General features: G+C 34.8%; 1 protein-coding gene across 1 annotated transcript in view; it reads left to right on the top strand.

Moving 5' to 3' along the window:
• Positions 1–22975, top strand: part of LOC131844812 (myosin heavy chain 95F) — a 61630-nt gene that overhangs the window by 34214 nt on the left and 4441 nt on the right. The window contains exons 3-22 of the mRNA XM_059193780.1: positions 600–673; positions 1689–1818; positions 3724–3888; positions 5671–5933; positions 6583–6732; positions 7824–8077; positions 8968–9125; positions 9648–9812; positions 10761–10884; positions 11470–11572; positions 11850–12047; positions 12825–13049; positions 14094–14301; positions 14956–15197; positions 16593–16705; positions 17764–17871; positions 18254–18391; positions 18868–18960; positions 20174–20218; positions 22768–22888. Of these exons, the coding sequence (XP_059049763.1) occupies positions 600–673; positions 1689–1818; positions 3724–3888; positions 5671–5933; positions 6583–6732; positions 7824–8077; positions 8968–9125; positions 9648–9812; positions 10761–10884; positions 11470–11572; positions 11850–12047; positions 12825–13049; positions 14094–14301; positions 14956–15197; positions 16593–16705; positions 17764–17871; positions 18254–18391; positions 18868–18960; positions 20174–20218; positions 22768–22888 (3077 nt within the window). The remainder of the gene's footprint in view (positions 1–599; positions 674–1688; positions 1819–3723; positions 3889–5670; positions 5934–6582; positions 6733–7823; positions 8078–8967; positions 9126–9647; positions 9813–10760; positions 10885–11469; positions 11573–11849; positions 12048–12824; positions 13050–14093; positions 14302–14955; positions 15198–16592; positions 16706–17763; positions 17872–18253; positions 18392–18867; positions 18961–20173; positions 20219–22767; positions 22889–22975) is intronic.

Genomic DNA, 22975 nt, shown 5'->3' with positions numbered 1-22975 from the left:
TATATACACTGGTGTAGCTAGCTTAGTATATGTAGGCTTAGCACGAACTAAGTAGAGGTGATGGCTAGCTAACTTATATTGTACGACCAGTTAATCGTTTTGCTATTGTCTCTAGTGTAACAATTACGTCAGCACTACAGACATTCACAATCATATACATGTGATGTATTATGTATTACATAAACCTTAAAAACAAGTTAACAATCTGTCCAACTTTTCAGTATACACATATAGGTTATATTCCAGCTAATTTAATGTACCAATAGAATGAATGTCAGGCCAACCATCAAGTACATCTCCATATGTAATTACCACATTCATTGCAATAAACAATTTCATTTGATTTCAATAATTCCGAATAATAGTTCTTCAGAATATATTACTTCTTCGTTTATATTTTACCCGCTGGCATGCATACCCTTCACCCCATTGTAACAGAACTATGTCCACAATTAACTTACAGGGCGGGCGAAATCAATGAGTACATGAAAGAACATTCCTGTATTTATATTTAGGCACTAATTATATATTATTTATTAATTAAAGGATGTGAAAATAACAATAAAACAAATAAATAAAAAACTAAATTTTGTTTTCAGGTGAACTAATGTTCCTGAATGAGGCGACACTACTCAACAACATATTGACGCGGTATTCAAAAAATAAAATCTACGTAAGTAATTTTTGGTTTAACTGTGATGGAAGGCTATTTAGTGAACTTGCAAGTGAGGCATGAAAGGTATGAAATATTGAGTTTCGGAATCACAAAGTTACACACTATTAACTGGTAACGAATTCTTGTATTAATTTGTCAGTACAACAGAATTAAATAGACTCTACTTCAACTTATTAGCATAAAATTTGAAGTGTAAGTTGTCTATGAATCATATAGCCACCTTGTATGTAGTACCTACGTAAATAGTAGATAGGTATATTCTTGCCTTGAACGTAATTTGTCATCGCAACTGTGTTAGCGTAGGTACAATTATGTAGGTGTTATGTATCGATCTGTATTGATTACTGCTCAAGTTTCCTTGCTGCATCAATGCACGATTGTGATAAGAAACCTTTTGTAGTTCCGCGGAATAGATAACTTAAAAAACCACATAGAATCGTGTAGGAGAAAGAAATTTTATATTTCCATATTATAGATCATCTAAATTTGGTATTATCTCCCTCTATATCTTTCGTTTATGGCCAGTACATAAGTAATTATTTTCTAACTTATATACTGGCTAAATACATATGACTTTTTTTTAAACTACGTGGGTGGCAAACAAGGACATAATATTGAACATTGTAAAACCTGTTTGTTACATTGTATTATTATTACTATATAACAAATAAATGATTATGATTTTATTGCCTGTATGAAATTTCTTTTATTTGTATAATATGTATTTGAATGTAATACAGTTTTAGTACTAATTAGCTGTACGACACGATGCTGCCAGTGATATGTTAATAGAACTGTACCAGATTTTATTCTCGATTGATAGTTTTTTGTGTTTGAACATTATTAAAGTTTCTTGTAAGTTCACGAAAATCCATCCATCCTAACGAATTTCCGTATTATAAATATTAGTACATCTAGTAGTGTGTATTACTTAAATAGTTTATTTTATCTGTGTAAATTTATGTTCTCTGTAAGACAACATAAATGTACCAATGACAATATCTGTTTCTAGACATACGTAGCAAATATTCTGCTTGCCGTGAACCCTTATGAAGATATACGCGACTTGTACTCGTCGAGTACCATCAAGAATTACCAGGGTCGCTCCCTGGGTGAGCTGCCACCCCATGTGTTTGCTATAGGTACGTTATATTCCTTGTTTAATATTACTTTATTTAGATAATCTATTTAGTAAACATTAGTATATTTGATAATAATATATCTGGACAAATCACACATGCAACTTGCATAATTGCATGAACAGATGCTATTGCCACTTACATAAATACTAATGTCCGTAAAAATACGTGGAAATATTGCTTACTAAATATGCCACTCGTAGTAAACTAAAATCATTATATATTTTATACAATTCACACAGCGCCATCTAGTCCCAAGCAGAACAGAGTTTATGTTATACTAGACAACTGAATGAGATATTTTTTCTAAATACATGATATATATAGAAAACGCCCAGACGGATGCAATCGTATTCATGAATGCAAATTATTGTACCGTGCGAGAAATCGAATCCATGATCATCAGAAATAAAGCGGCGTGAGTTCGAATTCACGCATGGTACAAAGTACATGGTGTAAGTATTTATATTAGTTGTCTAGTAACCATAACACAAGCTTTGCTTACCTTGGGACTAGATGGCGTTGTGTGTATTGTCCTGGGATATTATTATTAGCATCAGTGCCTACTATTAGAAATATTAATATACATAATTAGAAATATTTTGGTCACGAACTCACGACCGTCATTGTACTGAGACGAATGGGGCTCGGCGACTAAATCGTAACGGTATTTAAGCAACTTTTAACTCTGATTTCACGAGCGAGTGGTCGCCAATGCCGTCTCTATATCCTTGAAGTCGGAATATCAATCATTATTATCAATCGCAGACGTCGCTCTTAGACTTGGTCTAGTGATTTTTATAAGCTTTTATTTAACTTATTTAAATCTTTACTAATATTATAAAGCTGAAGAGTTTGTTTCTTAGTTTGAACACGCTAATCTCAGGAACTACCGGTTCTAATTGAAAAGTTCTCTTTGTGTTGGATAGTCCATTTGTCGAGGAAGGCTTTAAGCTATATAATATTACGCTACGATCAATATGAGCGGAGCTGCATGAAAAATATTGCAAAAAGAGTGTAAACATCGTCTGCGTTTCGTAATCTAATATATAAAAGTTCGGGTTACGAACACTGATTAGACTATTTGCTTTTGACAAATTGTGTATGCTGGTGGTCACTCTATTCTCCCAAATTTGATTTAAAAATGAATCTGTATTATTGTAAACATGTACAACCGTATTTGTAAAGAATACGAGGTGAGTTTCTAGTCAGTTCTTCTCATCTCGAAATCATTCCGAACTGACAGTAGATTTGACATATCATAAGAGTCTGTAATAGATCTACATGGATAAATATATTAGTTACTGATTTTGAAAATATCTCCTAAATTACTCTAAAAAGCCAGGTTAGTTTATTATGGGATAATTATAATTTGAAATATACTTAAGATAACCGGCCTTGAGTACCGGCCGGTTATCTTAAGTATATTTCAAATTAGTCGTCACAATACAAGCATAGAAAGACATAGTCTTTTCATTACTCCCAAAGTAAACTAAAATCAGTCTGTTTGTTATAAGGCTGACTTTCGTTTACAAAGCCTAAGTTACTCCTTATAACTATCTGCAAGTGAAAGTCCCGACAAAATTGGTTCAGCCGTTTCAGAGATTAACAAGAACGAATAGACAGAAAGATAGATAATAATTGTTCTTTGTCTATCTGTTTGTTCTTGCTAATTAATTTATTTTTAATTAATTTTTTGATGTAAGTACCTAGTATACACCTTCATATGAATCTAGTGAATAGGTGTGAATTTGAAATTACAAACAGACACTTTCATTTCATTTTGGCTTTCATGGCACATGTTCACCTATATCGAAAGCCAGGGCAAACTGTATATTTATGAATAAAGATTATTATTACTTATTTGTATACGTTATACTTGAATTTATTACTGTATCATGTTTTCAGCCGACAAAGCGTTCCGCGACATGAAGTCACTGAAGCAATCGCAGTCAATAATAGTGTCGGGTGAATCCGGTGCCGGCAAGACTGAGTCCACTAAGTACATATTGAAGTACCTCTGCGATCTGTGGGCGAAGGGAGCAGGGCCCGTGGAACAAAAGATTTTAGATGGTAAGTGCAAAATGAACTAATACTGATTACTATTGTGGCACCTACTTCTTTTTTTTATAACAAAATGGCGGGAAATCCTGCGTACAGCCCATCTGTAAACCATAGTCTATGGATACCTGAAATTCTTATACATAAATTTATATATATGTGTGTATGAAAATATTAACACAGTTATTATCACACGGTTTATTTACCTAATAAAATCTAGAATTATAAAAAATAGAGATGTTAATAAAAATCAAATTATGTCACAATTCAGCATAACGCTAGATATTGATTCCATGCATGCCATCGTTGACTTTGAGTTGGATCAAGTTTGTCTTTTAACGTAAATATGAACAGTAAATATGAAAATATGTCAGTCAGCCTATCGTGACAATTTCACTAAGAATTTTATCCCAATTTCCACCGCTATGGGAACCGCATGGAGGTCCATCTGACGTTACTTTACAGTACTGACAATTCCCTTCCCGCAGTTAGATCAAGTTACTATATATATCAATATATTTCAATATTTAATCCTAAAATTTGTCATCTACGTAAAATATAAATCAAAAAAATATATACATATATAAACATACATACATAGTCGTATGCATACAGCTTGATGTATATCCTTGTACCGGATTTGCAAATTATATATTGGTTGTATGATTTTAGTATACTTAATATTCGATAATATAACCATTATGTGAACGAATATACAACTTATGCAATCTAACCTAATTTGTAGGCACTAATTTGAATTCATTAATATTAATTCACATGCCAGACCGTCCATCATTATATTATTGTAAACACAACAATGTAGACTGTAATTAACATACCTACTTACTGATATATATATTTATAGTTTTAGTTATATATGATTATATACTGTTTTACAATTTAACGCGGTCATTATTTATATAAAAAAAGTGGTAAGATCCCGTGATTTACTAATTATACGTATATTTTAGTCAATAGAATAGAAAAATATTTATTTAAATATAATAAATGTAATTACATTGAAGCTCTTACGAATAGTCATTACATTTTTTTTCAATCTACCGCTTACTCAGAAAGCTGCCTCAAGCGAGCAACTTTTATGTAAGGTATAAATTTAAATTGTGTACTTCTATAAAATTAAAAAGTAAGAGGTCCGTCGAACATTTGTATCTGTGGTAACTGGGGCGTAAATCGTGATCTAAACGTTCACGAAACAGTAGCGGTCACTAGACTTCAATTTTACTAAGAAATAATCTTATAACGTAACACTAGTACACAAAAATACTTAATTGTGTTTCATTTTATAATTTAGTGGCATATATACAAAAAAAAATGATTTTTCTTTTGAAATAAGAAAATACAAAGTGTACCTTAAGATATACTCCTTTTTCTTTTATTTGTGCTCTTCAAATTATATCTATACTAGCTGTCCCGGCAAACGTTGTTTTGCCATATAAATTAATAACGCTATAAAAAAATAGGGGTTGGTGATAGAAGGGTGAAAATTAAATAAAATAATAATAAAAATAAATTAAAAAATTTTGCCCAATAAATAAAAAAATAATGTTAAATACCCTTATCACTTGCGGGTATGAAAAATAGATAATAGTCGATTCTCAGACCTACTGAATATGCATATAAAATTTCATAAAAATCTGTCAAGCCGTTTCAGAGGAGTATGGTAACTAACATTGTGACACGAGAATTTTATATATAAGATGAGGTGTAGTCGGTATCGTTAATTAAAATTTTATTTGAGTATGTTTTGCTTAATTTCCTTTATCTCTTTTTCAGCAAATCCAATATTAGAAGCGTTTGGTAACGCAAAAACAACTCGAAACAACAACAGCTCCCGTTTCGGCAAGTTTATGGAAGTTCACTTCAATAACAAATACCAAGTGGTAGGAGGCTACATATCGCACTACCTTCTAGAAAAGTCAAGAATATGCACGCAGAGTGCCGAAGAACGTAATTATCACGTGTTCTACTTGCTCTGCGCCGGAGCACCGCCAGAGCTGAGAGCTCAGCTGAAGCTCACCAAGCCCGATGATTATGCTGTAAGTAAATAGTATATTTTTTTAACTAACTACAAGAAATGGAGATTTTATATTAGACTGTATTTTTTTCATGTGTTACCTCATTTATTGTTTGATTATTCCTTTTTTATTTGCTTCTCTAAAGTACCAATCAAAATCTGATTGTTTTAAATTCTTTAATAATACGATTGACGTCGTTGTTGTGTCTGGACATGATATTATTTATTCTCGAATACCAAACTACCAACCAGCTGTTGGAAAATATACCATATATGTAAACAATATATATTATTTAAATAGATTTTATAATATAAATTGTGACTTCCTGAGGAGTAAAATGTCATGCTATATTATTAATATATTAAAATAATGTTTATTAATGGTTTAGAATTGGATATTAATACAAATTATTATTATATTAATTATATACCTATAGCACGTTAAAGATATGCCCATCGGTGGATCACTCCGCAGCGAAAGTAAATTTACACGTTGGGCCCCGGTGATCACCCGTGCACACTTTAATTGAAATAAATCTAGGGGTTAAATAATATTGCCGGTGCGTATGTGAGAATAAGATTTTTCAATGCGATCTTCAACGTGATAAACAACAACATAGTTGTTTATATATATGAAATGGTTGTATAGTTTAACTGTTGGTCGTTGACAGTACTTGAAGAATGGATGCACACAATATTTCACTACACCTGCGTCGGAGAAAAAGTTGAACTCGTCTCAGAAAAGCAAACAGCAGCAGGCGAAGGGAGGGCTACGGGACCCCATTTTAGATGACGTTGAGGATTTCCAAAGATTACATCAGGTATGTAAGAGTTTGTGCTTGTTCGAGGTTGTTTTTTTCCCGATTTTTTTTATAAATCTATATATATATAACTCAAAGGTGACTGACATAATGATCTATCAACGCACAGCCCAAACCACTGGACGGATCTGGCTGAAATTTGACATGCTGGTAGATGTTATGAGGTAGGCATCCGCTAAGAAAGCATTTTGATTAATTCTAGCCCCAAGGGGATAAAATAGGGGATGAAAGTTTGTATGAAACTTTGTCAATTTTAAACCGATCGGGCTGAGACTTTGCATGCATAAAGCTACTATGACGTAGGCATCCTCTAAAAAAGGATTTTGATAAATTCCACCCTTAAGGGGATAAATTAACACGAGCAAAGCCGCGGGCAAAAGCCAGTCATATATATAATACCTATACTTAATACCAACGTAACGAGCTACTATTAGTTAAACGAGCGCCAATATATAAAAATAAATAATGTTGGATAATCTGTATTATTTTCTTTACGTATAATGAAATAATAAAATTGTGAGGAAGTTAAAAAAATTGTGAAAAAAGTTAGACAACACTTAAACACTTCGCGTGTTTGAGTGTTGTCTAACTTAAAAAGGGTAATTATGACATTTTTTTTTCACAATTTTTTTTGTTAAATGTGAATCAACTTATGTCACAAAATTAATTGTGGTCAACTAATCTGAGCTCATGTACTTCTGTGTATATCGTTAGTGCAGACGGGTGCACCGTTCCATAATTACTAACTACCTCCGAGTACAGGCGCTGTCGCGTGTGGGGCTGCGTCAACTTGACATACTACATTGTTAGCAATGGGTTTTTCTTTTATGCATGATAATGGAATGGTACACTCGCCTGCGATAACGCTATACGTTTGGGAGAAGGGAATTATTAGTAATGCGGACTAATAACCCCATTGCTAACAATGTACTATGCCAGGTTGATCTCCACGTGTGAGTGAATTTACTACGATAGGTTACCTGGCCCGGACCTCATGGTCGTCCTATGATCCTTTACTGGTGGCCATCCAGCGTAAACCGTTAGCGCAGACCGGTGCATCGTTCCATTATCAGTGAGACCCCCGTGCGCAGGCGCTGTCGCGCGTGGGGCTGTCGGAGGAGGAGAAGGCGGGCGTGTACCGCGTGGTGGCGGGCGTGCTGCACCTCGGGAACGTGGAGTTCGAGGACGACGACGGGTCCCGCGGCGGCTGCGTGCCGCGCGACCGCTGCCTGCCCAGCCTGCAGGCCGCCGCCGACCTCCTCGCGGTCGACGCCGCCGAGCTGCGCCGCGCACTCGTCGCGCGCCTGCTGCAGAGCGCGCGCGGCAACAAGGGCACCGCCATCATGTCACGCGCTCTCGTCTCCTCCTCCTGGTCGCGGTCGACGCCGCCGAGCTGCGCCGCGCACTCGTCGCGCGCCTGCTGCAGAGCGCGCGCGGCAACAAGGGCACCGCCATCATGTCAGTACCGCGCCGTGTTCTCTCGTCTCCTCCTCCTGTCTCCCAGCCTGCAGGCCGCCGCCGACCTCCTCGCGGTCGACGCCGCCGAGCTGCGCCGCGCACTCGTCGCGCGCCTGCTGCAGAGCGCGCGCGGCAACAAGGGCACCGCCATCATGTCAGTACCGCGCCGTGTTCTCTCGTCTCCTCCTCCTGTCTCCCAGCCTGCAGGCCGCCGCCGACCTCCTCGCGGTCGACGCCGCCGAGCTGCGCCGCGCACTCGTCGCGCGCCTGCTGCAGAGCGCGCGCGGCAACAAGGGCACCGCCATCATGTCAATATCTTTCTCTTCCTATCTCCTCCTTGAAATCACGCCGTCGATACTTGTTTTTTTTTTCTTTTTACTATAGTCAACTTGAATCATCCAAATTATTTCTCTAAAGGTTGTGTATTAGATCATTAAATACTACTTTAATAATACCGTAATTTATTTAAGTACGTGAATATAAACATTCCTAGAACGTCTGCAAATTGAAATCAATTATGCATTTTCAACATATAAAATTAAAAGCTTTCTTATATTGTGTACTGGTTTAATAGAAAATATTTCATTAAAATAAACTTACATTGAAGCACTTTTAAATAGTCATCACTTTTTTTAATCTACCGCTCATTCGGAAATCTGTGTCATCACAAGAATAACGATCAAGTAACGGCTGTTGCTCAATTAAATAATTAATTAGTAATGAAGTTGAAATATGTGAATACAAAATAATAATATATTATAATGTTTGTGTTTGCAGGGTCCCACTGAAGACGTATGAAGCAACAAACGCTCGTGACGCACTTGCGAAGTCGGTGTACAGCCGCCTGTTCGACTATATCGTCAACCGTATCAATCTCAGCATACCATTCCAGGCTTCCGCCTACTATATCGGCGTGCTTGATATCGCCGGCTTCGGTAAGTAAGGCTTATATACAGTGATGGTCATATAATTAGAAACACTTCTTGTGAATAAAGAAAGTATTACTTACATACAAATGTTCGTAAAAATATATATATTCAATAATTAATAATCATGCAACAATATATATAGCCACTCAAATAAAAAACTCATTAAATGCATATAATATAAAACATATCTTACTTTTAATTACAAGTGAGTCTTGCACATGTAGGAGTTTATTTTTGATTACTGGCCGCTTGGACGCCTAATTGAAAACATTTTAAAATACCATCCATAGCTCGTTTTTTTTTTAATTGGAGAATAACATTTAATTCTAGGCTTTTTCTCTTATTTTGACGGCAATTCAAAATTTAATCTGAATTTTATTTTGTTCAAAAAGGGCAAAAAATTTTCATATAAAAATTACTGATTCGATGATTGATGAAACTTTAAAAAGATATATAAGTTTGGCGAAATATAGTGATGAATGTCAAGTGTAATGTAATGGCTAGATACCTATATTTTTAAATTTTCAGAGTACTTCCAAATGAACAGTTTCGAGCAGTTCTGCATTAATTATTGTAACGAGAAACTCCAGCAGTTCTTTAACGAGCGCATTCTGAAGAATGAACAAGAGTTGTACAAGAAAGAAGGACTCAACGTGCCCGAGATCAGATTTGTGGACAACCAAGATTGTATAGGTGGGAAGAATTTTAGTACTACCAATTATCTTTGATTAGCCATTGACCCATCTGATGATAATAACAATAACGGAGGATAATTCCCACAGCGCCATCTAGTTCCAAGCTAAGCAGAGGTTGTGTTATACTAGGAATATCGAGATGTTTATACTTCAACTTCTTGACAATTAACACAATTCAATTCACATTTTAAAATATCTGAATTTCTTGTATTTTTATTTTATTTTCTATTTATCTATATACATATAAAAATAATACTACAACAAAATAGTGTAAAGCAGCGTGCTCAACTGCTAGACCATCGACACACTATGAAATAAAAATATGGCACCTAACAGCTGCCAGAATAAAACTTAATACGATCTTGTATGTATGGGTACTATGGGACACAGTCACCTAGATACATCAAAATAATAATTGCATTTAATAAGTTTTTAGGAAGTTCAAACAGCATCCTAAAAACTGTTGCGAATATACCTGATTGTCCGCTCCAGAGGCACTGGATAACGTTGCATTGTGGACCCAGTGCTTCTGGACGTGGACACAGATATATGAATTAAATATATCTACGTATATGTATATTATAAGTTACTAACATAGTTTTATAAGTTTTTACTAACACAATATGGATGTAATCCGAATTAAAATTAAATAAATAAATAAATAAATAATGCCTAGTAAGACAAATTCAATATTGTCTATGCACTGCTGTGTCTAAACTGTGTCACCCCACCTTACATTTTCCTATTGTTATTTAGTATATAAGATCAATATTTCTATGTACATATTGTCAGTTTATTATCATCTGAAATATACATCGACTCCACCGACAATATAGTATCACTCACCCGCAACAGTTACCTCTGTCTCATCCATATTGTTATTCAGATATCATCCGTAATAATAAACCTTAACAGATATGATTATATATTAAAACATTGTCTACAGATTTGATCGAGAGTAAGAACCATGGTATATTCCATCTATTGGATGAGGAATCTAAATTACCGAAGCCAGAGTTTGGACATTTCACGCACTCTGTCCATAAAGAATTGGGCACCAACAATCCCAGGTAATTATATAATCAAATGATACATGCCTATTATATTTTTTTAAACACACATGCTCGTTAAGTGGATCTAATTTCACTGGTTTCAATATATAAAGCAGTTTGCCGGCATTGCAGTATAAAAAAATGCTCAGAAAACACGCGTGCTTTAAAAACACAAATAGTGTAACTGTTTATTAAAATAAACTCATTCGGAACGCATTCCCATCACAATAAGAATGAACCAGAAACTTGTTTACTATAGGACTGATACAAACATTAAAATAGATTTTTTATAAATACATCCCACTAATATTATAAACGCGTAAGTTTGTGAGTATCAATGGATGTTTGTTACTCTTTCACGCAAAAACTACTACACGGATTTTAATTAAACTTTACTTAGCTACTTTATATAGCTTATACATCAGAATATATATATATATATAGGCTATAAATTTTACGCGGATGAAACCAACAAAACAAACATCCATCCATATTAATAAGATTTAAGGCCAGTTATACAATATTAATTAATTATAATTTCTAAGTTAATTATTATATTAAATTTACAATTTTATTTTATTTAATTAATATGATTCTTGTCAGACTGCAATTGCCGCGCTCATCCAGGCTTAAGGCCCACCGCACGTTGCGTGATGACGAAGGATTCCTGCTCAGGCACTTCGCAGGCGCCGTCTGTTATAACACGGTAATTACACTCGCTTATATGTACATATAATAAAAATGTAAACTGTCGCTCTCTGTTCGTTAAAGTAATATGAAAGAAACTATTATTGAAGGACTGTCAACAGCCGCTTTGGTTTTCAAATAGTATCTCCAAAACAATATTTTTTAAAAATTATTGTTCACTGCATAAATATTTATAAAAAGAATATTTGGTAAATGTACTTCAAAAAGGTGACCTTATCATTTAAAGCAAGCAAGCTCTATTAGTATTAATATATTCCATTTTATTTGAATTTCAGAATCAATTTATAGAGAAAAATAACGACGCACTTCATGCATCGCTCGAGTTCCTGATACAAGAATCGAATTCTCCGCTAGTGAAACAGTTGTTCCAGAATGTAGACAACAACAACGCTAAAGGCAAATTGAACTTTATATCTGTTGGTGCGAAGTTCCAAAGTCAATTGTCGCAGCTTATGGAGAAGCTTAAACAGAACGTAAGTTAATAATTTTTAAGAAAAATTTGATTTATTTCGTATGGATTAGATTTAGTAAGCGTTTTTATTGTCTACAGACAATAAAAACGCTAGTGTTCCCTTTCTCGAAATGTCGTCACAGAAAAGGGCGCACATGTGATATTGCATTGGTTGTGGACCTCCTCTTCCGGTATCTGGAAGCGGGTTGACATCAGGACCAACTTCGGACAGATGTTGGACGAGTCTTTTTAGGAGCTGGTTGATCTCGTCCAACAGTACGATTGGGTGGAATGCCGTAGTGAACTTGTAGGGTGCTCGTATTTTGTGGAGTAAGATTACTTTAGCTTCTTTCTAGTTGGGATAATATTCCTCACAAATTGCCATTATTTGCTGCTGTCTAATGAAAGTGTATAATGAAGGTGTATCTCAAGTGTATTACTTCGCGGTCAAACTCCATACAATAATCTCCTTCAGGAGCTTAGGATGTTTCTAAGTTCTTAATTCTGAGTGTCTAAAAGGGGGCTTCGGGTGAAGAGTACACCTTTCATCTCCCACATAAAAGCCACGATTGTGTATCGCCTTCTCGCCGGGCGCAAGCGGTGCTAAAGGCACCGAGCCTTGTGCTTCGACAAGAGTCAGGGCCAACATACATGTATTCATCAGTAGTCTGCCCGCCGGGCCATAGCACGGCACAGTTTTTGAGGAGGCACCACCTAGGGCGACCCCTATGTTTCGATTCTCGGCTCGGGCGGTGGTTTGTGTGAGCAGTAGTGACAGGGCGTGGTGGTGGTGTGGCAGGGCACGAACTTCGTGCGGTGCATCAAGCCGAACTCAGCGATGTGCCGTCGCGCGGCGGAGGGCGCGCTGGTGCTGGCGCAGCTGCAGTGCTCGGGCACGGCGGCGGTGCTGCTGCTGATGGAGCACGGGTACCCGTCGCGCGCGCCGTTCGCGCACCTGCACCGCGTGTACGCGCCGCACCTGCCGCCGCGCCTCGCCGCGCTGCAGCCCAAGCTCTTCAGCGAGGTGACGCGCTTTTGCTCTGCGTACTGAACATATTTTTTACGACTTCGCCGGTCTAGCGGGCTAGCATGCCTTTACGTCGGACGGTCGCGGGTTCGATTCCTCGCACGGCACGAAGAACATTTGTATTCATGTATCGATCTGGATGGTTTCTCTCTACAATATGTATGTATTTATAAAAAAATATCTATGTATTTGTATCAGTCGTCTAGTACGCATATTACAAGCTTTAGCTAGGGTCTAGATAGCGCTGTATGAACTGTTCTAAGGTTATTATATTAATATTATAATTAAAAAAAAAACTAAAATACCTAAAAAACTAACATCATAACGACTTCACAGCAGTTCATTGTAAAGCGAAAATTCGTACTACCATCATTACATCGAAGCTTGAAAACGTGAAGAAAATAGTAGGGGGTACTGAAATACATCATCATCGAGAAGAGCTACTCAATACCCTCTATACTATTTTCTTTAAATTTTTAGCCTCCGATAGATGGAGACAAATTACAAGAAGCTCTAATCATAAGGAGGACAATAAAGAACGAACTAATTAAACATTAGTGGTTAAGCGGTATAACATGCCACCTTCATTCTAGTGATCACGGTTTCGATTCCTCGCACAATACAAGTGCTTATATTCATGTGTAAAACTATTTGTATTAGTCCACGTATTTTCTGCATATATTATATAAGAATTTATAAAAAAAAAATTCTGTCAATTGTTTATTACCAGTAGTACAATCACAGCACGCTGTTCAAATGATTTTAGATTATTACTATGCAATCGAAACGGTGAATGAATGACAAGTGGTAGCTGTCACCTATATAGGTACATGGACAGCACTATAGACATCGTTATGGTGTACCACTCATGCTTTGCTATTCCAAAAAACTAAGATGCCATGCCTCTTATTCTCTACTTTCATTCTATGTTTCGAGGTTATCAGTTCTTTAGTATCTATAGTGTCTAGATGTCATTGTGTGAATTGTCTTTGATTATTGGTCTTGGGTTCATTAATTCACCATATTATTACATCCAAACAGGCGATCGTACACAGTTTAGGCCTCTCTGATAAAGACTACAAGTTTGGAATAACGCGCGTGTTCTTCCGACCTGGGAAATACTCAGAGTTTGACACCATCATGAGATCTGAACCTGAAAACTTGAAGAAAATAGTAGAGAGGGTTCTGAAGTGGATCATAAAGTCGAGATGGCGGCGTTCTATATTCGCCGTATTGTCTATTATCAAGCGTAAGTATCTAACAGTCTAATTATTTCTATTGAACTCTAGTAGCAAACAAGACCCCGAAACCGAGAACGCATTCCCACGTTTTTCAATAATGCGCCTTTATTAAATAATGAATTATCATTGCAAAATGGCGGCCATCTGACTATGGAGCAATAACAGAATGGTACAATTATTGATAATTTATCAATATTAAACGTGTCTTTAGAAAATAAAATACATGAAACATTTGTGCAAAACAGTGAACACAAAAAACGGTAATCACTCGCGAATATGCGTGTTGGCTTTCCCGGGCTAAATTGCTCGCCTTAATCTATATATATATATACATTTTGTCTGTAAAAGATCGCTTTTAGATCTAACTGTCCTTTAACGATAAAAATCATCGCTCCTAAGAATATCCTTCAATTCTTGTCCCTGGCGGGTCTAGGTAGCGAACTTTGAAAAAGGGCGAGCACAATAGATCTATGTAGGTCGCAGTGCTACAGGTGCTACAAACATCTGACAATAGCCTAAACAACCCAATAAAAAAAATAAAAAATCTGTCCTTTTGTTACGTATTTTCCTAGTTACTGTTTATTTTCTTTGTATTTGTTTTCTGTGCACGATAAAGAGTATTGTTTTTATTATTATTTTACAAATCTTTTTGTATATTCCAGTGAAGAACAAGATACTGTACCGCCGCCAGTGCCTCATCACGATCCAGAAGACGATTCGAGGACATTTAGTCCGTAAGCAGCACAGACCTCGGTACCAGGCCATCATGAAGATAAAGGCGCTCAATGCCAACCTAAAGGACATGGAGACGACCACAGCACAACTGAAGAAAGAGAAAGAAAGCGCGCAGAAAAATATAGAGAATTTGAGGACTGCTATAAACAGTGCATGTGTTACCATTAAGGTGAGTTTGTTACATTTATTTATTTACTAGCTGAATTTGCAACTACTCACTCTAATGCTGCGATATTTAATATTAATAATAATAGTATATCACTTTTTTATATGTAATCCTGCAATAAAAAAATTATTAATCACTATGACTGATTTCCTCTTATTAATTGTTTAACCAGTTGGTTATATTTTAAATATTTTTCTATTTAGTATTTAATTGAATTAGTGCTAATTGGTGTTTTGTATTCACACAAACTTAAAAATGTAAAGTAATAATAAAATTATTTAAAAGAGCAACACGCAAGTTTCTTGCTTGTTCTTCTTGTGATGAGACAGCTTTCCGAATGAGCGGGAGATTAAAAAAATGTAATGACTATTCAAAAGTCATTGAAGCAATGTAATTTTATTTGAATAAATTATTTTCTATTATTTTTATTCTATTCTATTCTATTAAATTTTTAATGAAACTTTCCACAATGTAATTGTAAAATTCTCATCTAAATCAGAAAACCTGTTTCTGAGATTATATTATTTAATAATAAATATCTGACATTTTGTGTGAGCTACAAACACATGGACAAATAATCTAACAATCATTGTTATGACTTCATTATGTTAAGAAGTGAATAATAGCTTTTCTCGTATTATAATATCAATGTACAGAAATAAATGTACATATTTGTTATATGTATAGATTACGAACATCAAAAACACTATGTATGTTCATTGCGATATTCGTAAATACTTTAAAAATGTAATACATACATTAAATTACTTCATGACATATAGTCGAATTTAATTATTTATTAATCTGTGTAAATGCCAAATGAAAATATATGAAACAATAAAATAAAACCTACTTTATTTTCGGAGTACTCTAATGCTGTTGGCCGCAAGGTTAAGCTGGCCTTTACAGCTTCACCGGACGATAGGTGGCGAGTGCAGATGGCACTTCAAACCAAAGGTAGGACTTATGGAGCGGCTGAAGGCCAATTCCTGCCTGACGGATACGACTTTAGTCTGAGGGCACCACTAGGGGTTCGAACCTCGGCTCAGGCCGTCGTAATTTCTATCCCCGTTTGAATTGGATGGGGGATCGATCGGAAGGGACAGCGCAACTTCATCTGCATTACACTTAGTTGACATGCATTACTATATTTCGCCACATTTATTATCTGAGGGAACCACTAGGGGTTCGAACCTCGACTCAAGCCGTCTTAACATCGATCCCCGTTGAATTGGACGGGGAATCCATCGGAGGTTCAGAACATTATTGCATTGATAAAAATTAAACCTGTATTAGTTTTCATATGTAATTACTTCATCTGGAGTTGCCGTTTCTAACGTTCTGCATACTAAACTAGATATTAGTAATCATAAACATTAATATACGTTTTATTTACAGAGTAATGAAAAAATATCGCGTAGTGAAGTGGACCAGATATACACAAAGTTGACCAAAGATGTTGAAGCGCAAATGGCGGCTCTGCAAAAAGCCATGGTTGATCAGAAGAACAGGTAATATTAGTTATTTCCATAATTTACTAGGTTTTTTTAGTGGACATTGGAATGATGCACCCCTGCGCTAACGGTTTACGCTAGCGGGGCACCAGTAGAGGATGATAGGATGAGCATGAGGTCAGGTCAGTTGACCCGTCGTGACAAATTCACCAGGAATTCATCACGATTCCAGTTTCCAGGGGGAACCGCGTGGATGTCAACCTGACATGGTACATTGCTAGTAATGGGGTCATGAGTCCACATTACTACCAATCCCCTTCCCCCCAATTTACTAGGTTTGTACCGGTGTGTTGTTTACACACCATGTAATGTTGAACGGAGTAATTGTAAAGTTGTTTATTCTTAAAAACACAACGTTAGCCGATCGGATTTTTTTTTTAGTGGTAAACAATGGAGGCTCTAGGGTCGGTCTTCGATGTAATTTTGTTCTCGATCTATCAAGCCGTTTCGGAGGAGTATACAAAGAGTATAAATATAGTTATAATTGCTAAGAGTCGGTGCTTCGCGCTCCGCCCCAAAATGTACGGGAATCACTTACGAGTGCATGTCATATATTTTTTCTCATATTTTTTTCTAAATTCTCTCTCGTCATTAAAATAACTTAATATTTTATCAAAAACCTTATATAATTATTTAATGACTATTAACAGTAAAAATCAATGTCAATATAGAGTGATCATTGAACTATATTTCGTTGTATTGCATCTATTTAGACAGCTTTGTATACGTACATGTATCAGTTTAGCACCGCCTTATATATTATTGGAATGGCAAATATATCATAACTGGTAACCATCGCCAATATACATAAACAGCACCCGGTATACCATTCAGTTGCCATTCCGGAGTAATAAGATATCATAGCTCCTGTTCTGTAATTTTATTGCCTAATCTCACCCTACAACCAAAACAAATTACAAAGCAAGTTGCTTAACACTGACTGAAATAGCTGTAGAATAAATAGAATTTCTACAGTCTATCTCTGTAAAATATATGAATGAGATAATACTTTGTATTAATAATTTGATTAATTAAATAAATAATCTATATTACAGAGAGGAACAGGAAAGATTGCGCAAAATTGAAGCGGAGATTCGAGCAGCTGAAGAACAGAAGCGCCAAGAGCTGGAGAAAATCAAACAGGAAGAGGAGAATCGCAGACTGTAAGTCTTACTAAATACATAAGTACACAGTATATAGTAATAGTTAGACGCCGTTAGCAATTTACGTCACGTTTTATTTTTCAATAATCGCGATTTTATTGCCAACAAATGATTCATATATGGTTATGGGTATATTTCTATGTATATATTTACAAATACATGTTTAAACTAAACTAGTAATTTGTTTTTACAACTTAAAAGTATATGAGTAAGTCGTGTGACAAAATATAATAGACGAGATAGAAAGAACGCACCTACACGTAAGCTCATTCGCGCCCGATTCGGCTTTTTTGTTTAATAAAAAGTTTAGTTTAAAACAATAAAAAGTGTTTCATATAAACCCGCCCTTAATTATCAGCATCATATATGTATTTGATTACAGTAAAGTAGAAATGGAGACGCGCAGAAAAGCTGAGGAGTTGGAGCGTCTACGTCAAGAGGAGCAGGACAGGCTCTCCGCACAGAAGATGCAAAAGCAGCTAGAGGAAGCTGCCCGCGCGGAGCAGGAGGACCGAGAGAGGTAAGGGCGAAGATGGATGGATAAAACATTTCAATAAAGAAAAGAATATACATATATATATATATATGTATAGATACATATTCATACATATTATATAAATTAAGCATTATAATTTATATTTAAATGAACCTTATTCATAGAATACTAACACAAATTTAATAATGAGAGGTATCACTTGTTTTATTAATGAAGGTAGTTTGAAAGAAAAGTTCAATAACAGTTCATTATCTGAAATGGATATACAGGGCATTTGCTGTCAAAATATTATAATTTATACCCATGCCAATATATACGATCATACTTGTGAATACAAATATTTGTAACGTGCGAGGAATCGAACCCGCGATCAGTGGTGTTAAACCACTAGATCACCGCCAAGGCAAAGGCCGTCAAATATATGTATATAATTGTAAAATAAGGATAAGGCAATATTTGACATTTTTGTCAGCAAGAGGATAAATATATATTATTAACAGGTTAGAACAAGAAAGGAGAGACCACGAGATGGCCGTCAGACTTGCAAAAGAAACAAATGGACACGTTGAGGGGTCCCCACCACAATTAAGAAGGTATGTTTTTTACAGTTTCATTAAATACATTTCTATGCTTAAATCACTATTATACCATAAACTGAAAACGCCAATTATCAATAATAATTCTTATTCCAAAGAGCCTAAAGCACAAAAATGGACTGTTCTAGCCGGTCGTTACATATATTTATGTATATATTTCTTTAATCAAAGATGTCGTAATTATCAAAACGATAATATAATAAAAAAAATAGTCACAGACATTGATGGAGATAAACACTAAATAATGTGAATGAAAACTAAACATTCCATATATTTCCTTTAAACTTTCATTTCACATAAGCTAATTATCTATAAAAAATATCTTATTATTTAGGCTAATGTCGAAAGGAAGAATATATTTCCAATATAAATTTTAAATTCCTTGTAAAAACACCTGCACGGTATCTGGCATGTGATTCTGATGTCACACCTTTTTTTGACGTAATTCCTAGGTAAGTGGTAAAAAATATAATGTAATAAAATGATGAATGAATGTAATAAATTTATAGAATGTTAGTATAACAATTTTACATATATGATGATACCAATGAGATCATATTGATCTCATTGGTATTTCAGACAATAGAATAGGACTATTAAAATATTTGCAATAAAGAACTACTTTTAATCTATTCTAAAAGTTATAACCAACACTTCATTTGTAATTGTTACTGTCGCTAAGCTTATTTCATGTAATAACTTCCAAGTCCAAACTTCAATCCAAAGACAGGATAAAATTTATTTACTTATTGCTTACTTTTGGCAAAATAATTCCAGTTACGGTGTTTATATCAAATCTATGTCTGTGCTCCCGTCTCTACCGAATCAGTTTGTATATTATGAATTTCCCAGTCTATTTGCACAATGAAACAAAATCAAGCTCTTGGTATGTAAAGCTAAATCTTATTAATAGTTTTAATATGTTTAAACGCGTTTTAACACGAACAATTTTATGGTAAATTAAAGTATTTACTTCTAAAGTTTCATACATCTTACCTTGAATGAAAAGCTTTCAAATTGAAGTTGTATTCAGGTTTCTTTAGTAAAATTTGGTTTCACATACCAAGATCTCGTTCTATATTATTTGATTATTATTTCTACAAAAAGAATATCACTGTAAAACAAGTCTTCGCACCTCGGGTCTGCGAATACCTTCCTGTACATAGCTTGTGATAGCTGCGTTGAGTAATATTGTGGTATGTTTGCACAGTTTCCCCACAATGGACTCAATGAACGGAGAGAATAAATTGAACAGGTACCCAGTGAGATAGACTAACGTTTTCTCTTTCGCGCACTGCCTTTTTTTATACTATAACCTCTTTCAATAACGAATAATGTAGCGTTAAGAAAATATAGTTATATATATTTTTTGACTAACTAGTATTTTATATTAATAAAAAACAAGTAACTTATACTGTACACTGTAGCTCAGTTTTATAATAATTATTATTCCGTTAAATTAAATTATTTTATTATATAAATATCACGAAACTCTGAATTTTCTTTGTCCACGAGAGAAAGAAATAAAATTACTCCTATATGGAAATACAATGTCACGATAAATTCAAAATTTTTAAGTCATCATTATTTTTTTATTTTGCGATCCTATCATTTATGTTGCCATTCAGGAATAAGATTTACCTCTATTACGTACGTATCCTCAAATTTCATTACTACCTCGCACCCTACAACCGAAATACAGCAACAAAGCAACCGCTCTGCGGTTCAATAGGCTTTATACAATGTAATATTGTTAAGGACTTTTTACAGTCATTTTGACATTTCCATAAGTCATTGTTGAGTCAGCTATCACTAATAATAATATTGATTAATATGATATCGCTATGTTTCGTCTGTATCGTCCATACCATGCTATAAAGCGCTTAAAACAATAATTTTATGTCTCCTAGTTTCAATGTTGAACTAAATTTGTTTGTATATGAATAAACATGTATTCGTCCCTACCTTATAAGTTATTGATAGAGGATTTAATACCTACTAATGTGCTAACTGCTAACACTGATGCTGGGCTTACTTCTTTTGCACGGATTTGTGTAGTTGGTCTCGTAATATTGTGTTTTGTTACTCTAATTTATTAATATATTCATAAACTGTTATATTTTTAGCTAGGAAAATAACAAAATAACTAGTTGTCGTCTTTTTACATGATATCACAAATATTGAAAAAGGTCACCATTGAAAACTTTCTTTATGCGTGTAAAATAGTTATTAATCTATTTAATCTGGCCTAATATTAATAATAAGGTATTTGATTTTCTCAGTAAATAATATGTTTTTCAACACACTTGTTCGTAAAGTAGATTTCACCGATTTCGATATAAAGCACGTGTGCGTTATGTTTATAACGTAAGTAGTGAAGATATATTCCATAACCGCTTTTTGCTATTTTTTTATATAAAATTTCCAATCGACCTCCGCGTGCTGCCATCCAGTAAGCAGCGCTCTGGTTTAAAAAAAGCAAAACGGCGGGAAAGCAACAGTTTGCATCACAATTTTACGGTTGAATTTATTTAAAATTGTGTTGAAAAATGTCATACGATAGACGTGCGTGTGCGTATTGAACACATTCGACTCAATTACACCCTTGCCTTCGTCTGGGGCTGAAATTATGTCTTGTGTGTTATATTATATATCGCACTTATATTGTAATATACTATTATATCATTATTTCAGAAGTATTTTATGATTAATTTATTTACAATTAATATATTAATTCTATGTGAAATATATAGTATATTATTATAATGATTTGCATAGTATATTTAGGTAAAAGAAGAAAAAGAAAAGAAATAAGAATATACGTGCATGATGAGACCGCAAATAAATGTGTTCTATCAATTACAAATCAACTGATTATTATTACAGACAGTCTATAATTTATCGTAAATATAGAATTACAATAAATTTTGCACTTTCATATTATTTATATATGTGTTAATTTGTGTTTTTAACCTCAATAATATTTTATAATTATGTAGTACTAGCACGCACGAGTGACATTTGTTAATTTTGTCAATTTCCTGACTGTCTGTCCCATACAACTCTTCATTTTGTGTGCCTAATTGATTTGTTGCCATTTTAATAGAGTCCTATAACATATTTAATAGTAGCTTTTAATATTAAACCTTCTTTTATTACCACGTTTATTAGGATATTAAAGTTTTTAAATAAATAAATATAACTATATATTTTATGTAAGTTACATGCATAAAAGGAGAATTAGCTTAGTTACGACAATTGATGGGAATTAAGAAAGAAAGAAAGAAAGAAAGACAGGTTGTATTCAATTCCAAAAAATGGGACGTAACTTTATGATCTTTACAAAACTTTAAAACTTAGTTCTTAAGTGAAAATGGCGATAATGAAATGGGCACAGAGAATAGTATAAAAGCATTTGTCAATTTCTTAGTGGATGATAAATGTATGGGCACCCGCATGCGCTAACCGTACCTATATTAAATACGGTTAGCGCTGGGGAACACCGGTCAAGGATAATGGGATGAGCATGAAGTCAGTTGCCGTCTAAATAACTAATGGATTAACTAACCTAACTTCACCCTCATCTTATCATACTTTACTGATGCCCCGCCACCGTATATCCCCAGCGCAGGCAGGTGCACCATACCATTATCATCCTGATTTGTTAAAATTACATAGTTGTCAGCACAGTAAATGTTATTCGTGCGTTAGCATGCAATAATAACAGTAATAGGTTCTGTTCACTTGTGTTATTAAAATAATAATAAAAGTCTACGATTACTGACTATAGCTAATGTATATCAGGTCAGAGAGAGTCAGAATGCAGCAGGCCATACAAGGCAAGCAGAAGTACGACCTATCGAAATGGAAATATTCAGAGTTACGTGACACTATTAACACTTCGTGCGACATCGAACTTTTGGAGGTGAGATAAATATGTTTTTTTTTTATTGCAATTTCTTTATAGTTAACTTCACGCTAGGTCTTTGATGAAGTACTAAGGTATAGAAAT

This window comes from Achroia grisella, unplaced genomic scaffold (assembly GCF_030625045.1).
Source record: "Achroia grisella isolate CSIRO2021 unplaced genomic scaffold, CSIRO_AGI_Agris_v1 utg413, whole genome shotgun sequence".
In the NCBI taxonomy this organism is placed as follows: Eukaryota; Metazoa; Arthropoda; class Insecta; order Lepidoptera; family Pyralidae; genus Achroia; species Achroia grisella.
This window is presented reverse-complemented; position numbering and strand designations above follow the sequence as displayed.